This window comes from Acinonyx jubatus, chromosome E1 (assembly GCF_027475565.1).
Source record: "Acinonyx jubatus isolate Ajub_Pintada_27869175 chromosome E1, VMU_Ajub_asm_v1.0, whole genome shotgun sequence".
NCBI classification, from domain to species: domain Eukaryota; kingdom Metazoa; phylum Chordata; class Mammalia; order Carnivora; family Felidae; genus Acinonyx; species Acinonyx jubatus.
This window is the reverse complement of record NC_069397.1, coordinates 37,757,345-37,770,068: the sequence shown is the minus strand read 5'-3', so window position 1 is coordinate 37,770,068 and position 12,724 is coordinate 37,757,345. Positions and strand designations below refer to the sequence as shown.

General features: G+C 36.6%; 1 protein-coding gene across 4 annotated transcripts in view; it reads right to left on the bottom strand.

Moving 5' to 3' along the window:
- Positions 1-12,724, bottom strand: part of CDK12 (cyclin dependent kinase 12) — a 56,440-nt gene that overhangs the window by 30,863 nt on the left and 12,853 nt on the right. For all 4 annotated transcript variants that reach the window (XR_008294388.1, XM_027033872.2, XM_015078542.3 and 1 more), the window contains exons 3-6: positions 9,325-9,501; positions 7,663-7,802; positions 6,989-7,159; positions 2,933-3,122 (exon numbers count right to left, since the gene is read on the bottom strand). Coding sequence is in view for 3 of the 4 variants with exons in the window: in XM_027033872.2 (XP_026889673.1) it covers positions 2,933-3,122; positions 6,989-7,159; positions 7,663-7,802; positions 9,325-9,501 (678 nt within the window). In the remaining variant the exon portion in view is untranslated. The remainder of the gene's footprint in view (positions 1-2,932; positions 3,123-6,988; positions 7,160-7,662; positions 7,803-9,324; positions 9,502-12,724) is intronic.

The following is a 12,724-nucleotide window of genomic DNA, read 5'->3' as shown; positions in this document are numbered from 1 at the left end:
TCTGCATCCTTAAATTAAAAATTAAAGACCTTCCTACCAGCACCTTCCCATTAACTGTGCTACCCACCAATTTGCCCCACAATGTCAATGCTGACCTTTTAATTTTCAGATTCCTTCTTATGTCTTATAATCTGTCTGCATCACCTGACATCTATGACTATTCACTTCTTAAACCTAATTTACATTCATAATATTTCCTTATTTCCTCCATATCTGACCATTCCCTTAGGTTCCATCTTCTGACACCTTTTCTCTGCTTGCTAACTCCTGAACTACATTGCTAGTTTGGAACTTCAATGTGACCATATGCCTATTAGTCAGATATCACTATCCTAGATGTGCAACAGCCATATCCAAATGGGATTTACTCTTCACTCATCTATCCTGCTCTTCCTTCTATATTCCCTATATTGACCATTATACCACTCATCTACTTAGTTTCTTAAGGTAGAAGTCTGGGAGTTAAAGTACTTTCATTCATTCTCCAACATTTGTTCACTCACCAAAATCTACTCATTCACAAAATTTATCCTGTCCATCTCTATTAGCAAGGAATTGGTTAGTTTAAGCACTGACCATTTCTTATGGTGTTTTTAATAGGTGTTCTTTTTATAATGTTCTCCCTACCTCCAGTCTATATATACCCTATTAGAGTGACCATTTAGTGTTTCTTCTAAAAGAGAAGACTAATTGTGTCTCTCTACCATCTAAAATAAGTTGGTCTCATTTATACTTGTGTAATAAAGATATAATGAACACCATGGAGCCCAAGTGCTCTCCTCCCTCTCTTATCAATTGCTCTTGCTTCCTTGTCCAGCTGAGGGCTCCTTACCATTTTCTCCAGGCCATCTCACCCAGAATTCTCTGTGTAGACAGAGCTAAATGGGCAAGATTAGAGGCTGGATGGATCAGATTAGACCATGAGACTCCTGCATCCTGCTTAGTAACCTCAGGAGGAAATTCAGTTTAATCTAGAACCTTATCAGCTTCCTGAATATAAGAAGACAGGGAGGGGCTTAACCCACTAGAAAGGACACCAAGTAGGACTGCAGTCATTCCCTGGCCTGAGACATCCCTCCCCACCATGGAAGAACAAATCGAACAAAAAAAAGTATATGCTATAGTCCAGATAGCTGTAAGCTAATAGTCATCATCATTAAATTCTTGAAGCATTATCACTATGGATGTAGATTAACCAAGCCCAGTTTTCATGAAAATTATGGGTCACAGAGATAGTGACAGAAAGGAATACTCTTTTTAACATGATGTTTTGTCTCAAAAGATATTTAAGTACAAAATATATAAAATAAATATATGCATTATATAAAATAATTTAAAATATGCACTAACTGTATAACTTAAAAAAAATAGCCAACCAAATTAACTGTATAACCACACCAGCACCATTCAATCATTGTCACCTATAGACAGTATAAACTCCTCAGCAAGATATACAAGATCCTTAAATTCGCTCCTTACAACTGTCCGGCTTCATCTCCCCATTATGAGCTTCACTCTTCTTGCCCTAGCAATACCTACCTGTTTACATTTTCCCACATATAACATGTTATTTTCACATTTATGTGCTTTTGCCCATGCAATTTCTTTTGCTTAGAAATTTAATCCTCTGTTGTTAGACTTTCTGATAAATTCCTATCCATTCCTCAAGATTCCACCTTCCCAGATGCTCCCAAATTCAAGGGGTTTAGAGGTGCCTGGCTGCTTCAGCTGATAGAGCATTTGACTCTTCATCTTGGGGTTGTGAGCTCAAGCCCCACAATGGGTGTAGACATTATGTAAAAAAGGCAGGGGGGCTTAGTAACTGTTTACTGGATTGAGCAATTTATTTGTTTAGCTCCCCTATAAACTCTGAGCTTTCCAGTGACCAACTATCCCATATGGGACTTTCGATGCTAAAACCAGGACAGGGGTACCTGGCTAGCTCAGCTGGTGGAGCATGCAACTCTTGATCTCAGTGTTGTGGGTCTGAGCCCCACAATGGGTGTAGAAATTACTTAAAAATAAAAAACTTTAAAGAAAAAAAACAAAAATAAAAAATAAAACTAGAACAGTCCCTGGGCAACTCTGGATGGTTGGTCACCTCACTTCACAAAGATGTGAAATAGGTCATATCACTCTACATCTCTATCTAATTTTTGCCAAATATAATTAAATAGAAATGTTTAAAAGAGTGGGTGAATCACGCAAAGATAGCTATAAACAGCCCAAATGCCAAAAGAACCAAACACTGGTATGATTTCAATAGTATCAGATTTGCTTTTTATTCCTCAACTGGTAGGGCTATTTACCAAAGACTAATGTGCATAATACATACACCTGATATCATCAATATAGTTTAGACAAATAGCCAGAAAAGAAGAAAGCAGATGATAAAAACTTCTGAGGATTTAACACTGTTCATCACCAAATTCCTGTCTGTCTACGCTATTAAAACCTGGGAGTAAGTGCTCAGCAGAGAGGTCAACCACCAGCTACACCTGTGTTTACTCTGAAATTTGATACTGAAAAAGTCTCAACAGCAGCTAAAAAAGCAGGCATGTTTCTCCTCACTCAACAAGTGAGAATTTCACTGAGAACTCAATGTGTGTTTTAATTTTCCAGGACCACAGTAATATTTACTAGCTATGGCAAAAAGCTCTCTGAATACTCCTGTAGTGATGTAAGTGGTTCCCTAAAATGTTTGCAATTTAAAAAGCTTTACAATCCTACCTCTGTTAATTCCTTACCAACATTGAGTCTAAAGGCTCTGCTATCAGAGTACCCCAATCATAAGTTATTCCTACAGTACAAACATCAGTTGTATGTAAATGCAAAAAACTACATCACTGGGTCTACCTATCATCAATTAACTAGCTGAAACTAAATGGGTCAGAAAAGAGGGAGAAAATGCCTCATTTGGTTACTATGTTACCTGTTGTTCAGCAAAATGTTAGAACACTTAATATCCCGATGCAGGAAATTCTTTTTGTGACAGTAATCCAATCCTTCCATTAGCTGTTTCATGAATGACTTGATATGGTCCTCAGAAAAGTGCACCAAACCAGATTCTAGCAGTCCCATTAAGTCATGGTCCATATACTCAAATACAAGGTAAAAGGCACCTACACAAAAATGAAAGAAAAAATTAAAAACAAGAGGAAAAGGATGATGAAATGACAATGCCTCAAATTTCACTATTATTTTGGAGTGGACCATAAGGTTCTTTGAAGCAATTGCTTCATTTTACAGATAAAGGAACTGAAACTCAGAGTACTTGAATAACTTGCCCTTTCTAATAATAACAGAACTACTTATCTGAATCACTCTTCAGACTCCTAACCCAGTGCTCTTTGGACTATTTACTTCTTAAGGAGGACAACTGTCCCGATATCAAGCTGTATTATTAATCTTTTACAATCTAAGTCAGTTGGCAAATTACAGGCCAAATTGGGTCAAATTGGATTTGTTGGGTCAAATCCAGTCTGCTGTTTGTCACTGTAAATAAAGCTTTATTTGTAACACACAACCATGCCCATTTGTTACAATGCCATCACTGTCTATGGCTACTGTGTAAGTCTTTACCTTAGTTATATTTAATAGGACTCATAATATGCCAGGGACAGCACAGTATATGTAGTATAAATTATTAGTGAAATTTATAGTATTTAAGAACTGAAAGAAAAGTGAGCCATCTAATTAAACTCCCTAAATTTAAAAGTAAATTAAAGAAGAAGCATGCTAAGAGAACTGTAAAAGATTTGAAATCCATGCTATCTTTCTCCACTTTAGCAGGGTGTGTGACAGAGGCAAATATCGTAACATAAGAAATACCAGACCTAGTTAGACAATTACGTATCCAATTTAAAATTCTGTCTCTTAACAGCATAAAGGCAAGGATTCTTAATCTAGTACACAGAAATCAAGGACTCTTTGAACTCCCTGAAACAGTATGCAATATTTTAAATGTATTTTTTTAAAGCGTGGACCCATAAGATGTTTAAAGAGGTCCATACCCCCCAAAAGTTAAGAACCACTGCATTAAAGGAATATCTTAGATTTAGTTAAGAGTTCATACAAATTAACAAGTAAAACACTAAAACTGCAAAAGTAGACAAAACACACAAAAAGACAACTCAAAGAAGAGAAAATAAGTAAAACTGATAAACATGGAAAAAGAACTCAGAAGTAATAGAAGGAATGCAATCCAAAATAACGATAGGATACTTCACCTATCAAAATGACAATTTTTTAAAAAGATATACTCAGGGACGCCTGGGTGGCTCACTTGGTTGGGCATCTGACTCTTTATTTCAGCCCTGGATCATGATCTCATACTTCATGGGTTCTAGCCCCATGTCAGGCTCAATGCTGTTAGTGCAGCCTGCTTGGGATTCTCTCTCTCCCTCTCCCTGCACCTCCCTTGCTTGCATGTGCACACGCTCTCTCTCAAAATAGATAAATAAACTTAAAAAAATAAAATAAAAAGATATACTCAATGTGAGGGAGGATAAAGTGGGATGGGCACTCACTGGTGGACATAAATTATTACTATCTTAAAAGTAATCTAACATTAAATATAGAAATCTGCCTGGCTCATTTGAAAGAACATGTGACTCTTGTCCACAACTCTTGTTCACAACTCTCAGGGTTGTGAGTTCAAGTCCCACGTTGGGTGTAGAGATTATTTAAAAAAAAAAAAAAAATCGCTTCAACCAGATAATTCTACTTCTAAGAAACTATACTAAGAAATAAATCAAGGGGTGCCTAGGTGGCTCAGTTGGTTGAGTGTAAAACTCTTGATTTCAGCTCAGCTCATGATTCCAAAGTTGGGGGATGAAGCCCCTTGTTGGGCTCTGTGCTGAGCATGGAGGCTGCTTATGTTTTCTCTCTCTCTCTCTCTTCTCGTTCTCTCCTCCCCACCCCTGCTTGCTTTCTCTCACAAAATCAATCAATCAAAACGCAAAGATTTATGGACAAAGATGCTCAATGCAGTACTACAGTACTTTTTTAAACTAGTAACTAATTGGGGTGCCTGGCTGGCTCAGTCAATACAGCACGTGACTCTTGATCTCCGAGTCATAAGTTCAAGCTTCATGTAGGGCACAGAGCTTACTTTTCTTTTCTTTTTTATGTTTATCCATTTTTGAAAGAGACAGAGAGGCAAAGAGAGAGGGAGAACGAGGATCCAAAGTGATCCAAAGTGGGTTCCATGCTGACAGCAGAGAGCCCAGTGCGGGGCTTATACTCACAAGCCATGAGATCGTGACCCGAGCTAAGTCAGACACTCAACTGATTGAGCCCCCCAGGTCCCCCAAGGGCATAGAGCTTACTCTAAAAAAATTAATTAAATTAAATTAAAAATAAAATAAAATAAACTGGCAACTAATTGCTGAAAAGAGACTGGTGAAATAAATTTGGATTTATCCTAATGCAGTCATTAAAATGTTAATAACATGAGAAATTGCTTATGACAAGTTATAAAATACTAAATATACTTTGATCTCAGTTATGATAAAACAAGTATAATATATACAAAGTACTTAGAAAGAAATATGCTAAAATGCTAATACCATAATGGTTTTCTATGGATGATGGTAGACTGGGATGGAGTGGGAGAGAATGCCATTTTCTTTTTCTTAGACTTCCATATTTTCAATTTCTTCAAAAAAGGTATGCATTACATCCATTTATTCACTTATTTATTATTTTATGATTAAAAAATTTAAACAGTACATGGTAAACCATTTAAATAATACAGAATGGCATGGGAAAAGTAAGCTCCACTCTAGAAGCAACCAATTAATGTTTCCTTGTTTATCCTTAAAGAAAATTACCTGTATATTATATTATTTTTATAATCAAAAAAGGTTAAGACACATCCAGAAATACATCCAGTACTCTTAATCTATTCAGGTCTAACTTCCATAAATTTATCAAAGTACATAACACGTTACATAAGCAAAATTTCCTTTCATTTGGTTTAAAACTACTTCTACCACTTAATAAAATTAAAAACAAAACACACAAACAAAAACTGCTTCTACCAAATTTGAGAAGTGTTAACTTCCCTAGTGCTAATCTTTAATATCATTAAGGCTCTATAAATAAGCCCAGCTTACTTCATCTATTACCTTCCTAATTTTATGTGCTTTAATCACATTCTCTCTTAACATTCCAGACTATATTTACAGATGTCATTTCTTCAGTTGCCCATCTCTAAATCTTCAGATTTGCTTCAATAAAAGTAGGTTAAATGATATATATAGACCACTTCAAACATAAGTATAAATGAATAATTTTATCCCCCAAACAGAAAAAAGTCACAAATCCAGGAAAATCCAGGAAAATATATGACCTAAAGATTGTTTTAGAAATACCTGTTTGAATTCTAAACTGTGTAAGTGCAAAACTATGTAAAAATAAGAATGTATTATAAAGAATGTATTATAAATTTATAAGTAATTTATAAATTATAAAAATGTATTTTACATTATAAAATGTAAAAATGAGATTACTTAAAATTACTTAAAATGAGATTCTTAAAAATAACTAGTAAATCTAGGTTTAATTATTATAATTTGTGGGAAAAAACTTTAAAACTAATATCTTAATTCTGTTATGGATTCAGTAAAGAAGTTGGACTTTATAAAAAATTTAGTACTTAAGGGGTGCCTGGGTGGCTCAGTCGGTTGGGTGTCTGACTTAGGCTTAGGTTGTGATCTCACAGTCGGTGAGTTTGAGCCCCACATCGGGCTCTGTGCTGACAGCTCAGAGCCTGGAGCCTGCTTCAAATTCTGTGTCTCCCTCTCTCTCTGCCCCTACTCTGCTCACACTCTGACTCTCTCACTCTCAAAAATAAACAAACATAAATAAAAAATTTAAAAAAGAAAAGTAACACTTTAGAAAAAATTCAAACAGGTAAACAAGCTATGAAAGGAAAGTAAGATGTACCAATCTACTCTGTAGAAACATGGTTCCTTGCTAATACCTTTGTCCTTCTTGAAATCCAGTGCATCTTGTTTATCTGTAACAATTTCCTTCATGTTAACAACACTTCGGTGGATTAGCTGACGAAGGATTTTGATCTCACGAATGGCTGTGATCGGGAAGCCCTCCTTTTCATTATCCAGTCTCACCTTCTTTAGGGCTACCAGCTCTCCTGTTACACAACAAATTCAAACTGTTACATTATCAGCATTTTGGCCACCATCACGAACAGGCGAAAAATGCCCAGAGTTGCTCTGAAACACAGTTAGCTTACTTTTAATGCTATATGCCAGATACTTCTATATCTTAAAAAACAAAACAAAACCCCATGTTCCCTTTCTTGCCTTTGATTGTTTTTTTAAGACTTGAATTTCTTAATCCAATATTCTTTTTATTTTTAAGGACTAACCCCTTACCAAACAAAGAGCAACCTATAAATTTTACTTTTACTCTCTCTTCAATTCCTAGCAAGCCTATTATAAAATATTTACAACAGGCAACAGAAGAGGAAGGTTTTTAAACAGTAATAATTATTCTTTTGGAAATTTTTGTCTTTTAGTAACTTGTGGAAACCAATTAGAACTCAAAATTTAGTTTTGCCGAATCTACTAAATCTACATTAGTATTGCTAAATTTTTAAACTTCTGACATCTAGACTTTTGTGGTAATGTTTACCTGTGTCTTTGTCCTTGGCTTTATATACTTGGCCATAGGTTCCCTCTCCAATAATCCCAATAATGTCAAACTTGTCCACACAGCGTTTTCCCCAGTCACTTTCTGTTTGTCTTCTTTCTCCATAACGAGGACAACAAATTCTAAAAAAGGCAAAACAAAAGAACCCCCCCCCCAAAACCAAAAAGTTATCATAAACCCTTAAGCCTATTCAAAGAAGAAAACAATTATTTTATGATAATTTCTCTGGCCCATGAATCTTTTATGAATTTCTCCATTAAAAAGATATGAAATAAATATGTAACAGTCTCTCACAATGGCTAAGACAGATTTTTTGCTTCAGGAAGGCATAATATCAAATAATAGATTTGGTGCTTACTTTCTAACCTCTCTTCAGTATTGGCTTCCTCACCTACTGAATGGTAAAGAAACCTTACATCATAGAGTTACTGTTAAAATAAAAGACTTTGGCAATAATACATGCTCAATAAACGATAACCATTTTTACTATTAAGAGAGGAATGCTGGGGTGCCTGGTTGGCCCAGTCAGTAGGCCCATGACTCAATTCCAGGGTCCTGAGTTTAAGCTCCACAGTGGGCATGGAGCCTACTTAAAGACATTTTTTTTTTTAATTTAAAAAAATTAAAAAAAAAAGAGAGAGAGGAATGGTAATAATCAGAAGATCAAATCCAGATTCCACTACATTTATGGCACAGCAATTTCTGTGGTTTAGGAAAAAACATCCCACATCTATTAAGTTTTCATTAATGTGTACATGGTTGACACACCCTGAATAAAAGGACTTTTTTCTTTTCTTTTCTTCTTAATATTCTAAGTATCAAACTCAAAAGATACAATGGGATCAATGTTCATGGTACATTTGGATTCAGGAAATTATTGTTTTTCTAAAAACACAAGTGGGTATCTTACAGTGCAGATGAACAGTATCCCAGAAAGGCTTTTATCCATTAAAATAAAATAAAAAATATATGTCAGGTCCAATCTTTTATAATCCCACCGTGTAGGCTGTGGAAGAAAGTGTGAGATTTAGGCCCAAAGGAAAAAAGCTATAATTAAGAACATCCCTCAGGCGCCTGGGTGGCTCAGTCGGGTAAGCATCCGACTTCAGCTCAGGTCATGATCTTACAGTCTGTGAGTTTGAGCCCCACGTCGGGCTCTGTGCTGACAGCTCAGGGCCTGGAGCCTGCTTCGGATTCTGTGTCTCCCTCTCTCTCTACCCCTCCCCTGCTCATGCTGTCTCTCTCTGTCTCAAAAATTTAAAAAATTAAAAATTAAAAAAATTTAAAAAAATAAAAAAGAATAGGTCCCTCATGGGGCACCTGGCCAGCTGAGTCAGTGGAACAAGCAACTCTTGATCTTGTGGCTGTGAATGAGTCCCATGTTGAGTACAGAGATCACTTAAAAATAAAAACTTTAAGGGGCACCTGGGTGGCTCAGTCGGTTGAGTGTCCAACTCTTAATTTTGGCTCAAGCATGATCCCAGGGTCATGGGATCAAGCCCTGCATTGGGCTCTGCATTGATTGTGGAGCCTGCTTAAGATTCTCTCTCCCTCTGCCCCTCTCCCCGGATCACACACACTCTCTCTCACACACACACATACACACAAGAGGACTGGAAAAAATAGGTCCTTCCAAAAACTCACTTTGGTCTCTTTTTATATGGTTGCTGAGGTGGTGTAACTGCCTTTGGTTCTGGCGAGTCTGGAGGAGATGGATCCCCACCAGGAAGCTCTGGAGGGAGAGGGAGGTCCGTGAGTAAGTGACGTGGCCTTTGTTCCTTCTCTTTCTTTACAGGTTTTGAAGGTGGAGTCTCTTTTGGACTAAACAATAGAAGAGAAGAAAAAGACCATAATTCCTTAAAACATAAGCAAATAAAACTTTTCAAAGCTTTTAAAGTCTGGCTATTAAAACATTATAAAGATTTTACTTTTAAGGCATAAAACCCCGTAACAGAACATGAGGATATGCAGTTTATCACAGTCAAAGATTTTTGGATTTCAGAAAAAGATATCCACAGTATATAAAAGAAAAAATTAAAAATTGGGGATATCACTTGTAGGTCCTTTAACAAGGCTTTAACGTCCTTCCTAAGATTCTACTTGGATTTTTACTGAAATGAAATAAAATGCAAGAAGCAGGCACCTTAAATTCCCAAAGTACCATTACAATTTCTGGAGTCCCCAAATCTACTCCATATATTTTAACCAGCAAAGATTTTAAAAAGCAATGAAAAGCTCAACAATGCAACATTACCATGTTATTAAATATGTGGGCAGAACTTGGAAAAGGAAATAGTATTTTAGAATGTTCAGTAAGAATTATAGTTAAGTTGGACATCAAAATTAGTGAATATACTCACCTATTCTATTGACTTGGAAGCAAAAGGCAACCCTACCTGGCTAGCCAAAACGGATAAATAATTCTCAAACTAAAAATCTAAGGAGAAAGAGTCCAAGAAACTACTTCAGAATCATGAAAGCAGTTAGTAGCAGACTTTTCATGATAATCAACAAAATAGTCAGTGGGGAGAGGGGGGAGAAAAGAATGTCTTTTCTGGAATAGATTAGAAAAGTCAGTGTTCAGATCCAATTTTTTAACTATCTCAATTTATTTATGAGTAAAGAAATTATTTTGTGTTATTCATGTCCTTAGGAAAAATACAACATATTAATTCATGCCTACAAATAAAACCATGCTAGATAGTAAGCCTTTTCTCTTCCATCACAGTATCAGAAGGTTGAAAACAAGCTGAGAATCCTAACCACACTAGGAGCCTCCTCTACTTTTCTGACAAGTAGTTATAAAAAAATGTATTGGGGTACCTGGGTGGCTCAGTCAGTTAAGCATCCGACTTCAGCTCAGGTCACCACCTCGCAGCGGTTCATGAGTTCGAGCCCCGCATTGGTCTCTGGGCTGACAGCTCAGAGCCTGGAGCCTGCTTTGGATTCTGTGTCACCCTCTCTTTCTGTCCCTCCCCTGCTCACACTCTTGTCTCTCTCTCTCTCTCTCTCTCTCTCTCTCTCCCCCTCTCAAAAATAAACATTTAAAAAAATCATTAAAAAATGTATTATTTCATGAATACTTCCATAGAACTATAAAGAACAGATTTATCCCTTGTATTGCACGTGAAACACAATCTCAAAAGTACAACTTCCTACCAGTTTTCATCAGTTCAATCTCTTGTAAATCAGGCAGAATAGAGTCAAGATTAGTTCATGTGTATCAACTAGAACTAGGGTAGTCAATGGACTACCCATGCAAAACCATCATCTGAAACTTTCTGTTAAATTACTGATAGAGACAAACACATTATTATAATTTGCACTAAGATTTTACTACCCTGGGAAAACTCTTCAGGAAGGATACAATATAGATATTTAAAATTTTCCCCAATTTTTAAGGTATTCAGAGAATGAAAATTCCTAATTTTCCAACTACTAATGTCAGAATACTCCTTATAAATTTTAATTCTTCATGATCCAGAAATAGATTACTTCTTGGTTTTGCTCCACTAGAACTGAAGGACCTCAATTTTCTCACCATCACTTCATGTAAGTTCAGTCTATTTTTTTAAGTATTTTTTTTTTAAGTTTTATTTCTTTATTTTGGGAGAGAGAGGAATGTGAGTAGGGGAGGAGCAGATAGGGAAAGAGAGAGAATCCCAAGCAGGGATTCTGCGCTGACGGTGTGGAGCCATCGCGATGTGGGGCTCGAACCCACGAACTGTGAGATCATGACCTGAGCCGAAAGCAAGAGTCGGACACTTAACCGACTGAGCTACCCAGATGCCCTTCAGTCTTTATATTTAGGTCTTGTTTTCTCCAAGGTTTACTTTATAGGTTCACATTCAGTTTACTACAGTGAAAATGTGCGTTGCTTCTGAAAAATTACATGTTTAGTATGTTTATTTCATCAAGTATGAGTGTTCAATATGTACTACCAGTTCAGGGCACACGAGTTGAATGCAGGTCAAATCCTATTTCAAAAAAATTTCAATATACCAAAAATCTGGGAATAATGATGACCCATAAAACTGTAGTATTTAAGGGGAACCTGGGTGGCTCAGTCGGTTAAAGTCTGACTTCAGCTTAGGTCATGATCTCCCGGTTCGTGAGTTCGAGCCCCACATCAGGCTCTCTGCTTTCAGTGCAGAGCCTGCTTCAGATCCTCTGTCTCCCTCTCTTTCTGCCCCTCCTCCCCACTCTCTCAAAATAAATAAACATTAAAAACAAACTGGTGCTTAACATTATGGCCTTTAGCGTTCAGCATAGGGTACTCAGTAAAACGTAGCTGTGTACAGTGCAGAGGACATACCATACAGAGGGTCTAACACTGGAGAGCAGATATTTAACATTTGAGTCCTTACTGTGAAGATTCACTACCAGGAAGCTGGCCTATCTTATCAATCAATATCAGTATTTCCTGGTTCCCCAATTATGCCTGTAGTCGGGTTCACATATGGTGAGTAGTTGCATAAATGCTCACATATAATATTTTCTTTCAAAAAACATTGCCATGGAGCCTGGGTGGCTCTTAAGCGTCAGACTCTTGATTTTGGACTTCACAGGTCAGGATCTCACAGTTTGTAAGATCGAGTGCTGCATCGGGCTCTGGGCTAAATAAAGGTGCAGATTCTCTCTCTCCCTCTCTCAAAATAAGTAAAAACATTTTTAAAAAGTTGCCAAGTTCCAGGGGCACCTGGGCGGCTCAGGTTATGATTTCACAGTTCGTGAGTTCAAAACCCACATCTGTGCAGAGCCTGCTTCAGATTCTCTTTCCCTTTTATATGCCCCTCCTCCACACTCTCTCTCAAAAATAAACATTAAAAAAAAAGTTGCCAAGGTCCAAATTTTAAAGTCTGTATAGTCTCTTAGAATTTATGATGATGGGATTTAATCTGTAGTACAATATCAATACCACCAATAAGAAGTCTTTATTGTTAATAAAGAGTATGAATTTGCATATCAATGATTTAAAAAGAATAATTTCTTGATATTTTCTACAACTTAATAGCATAAACGACTTTAAATAAATATGATCATT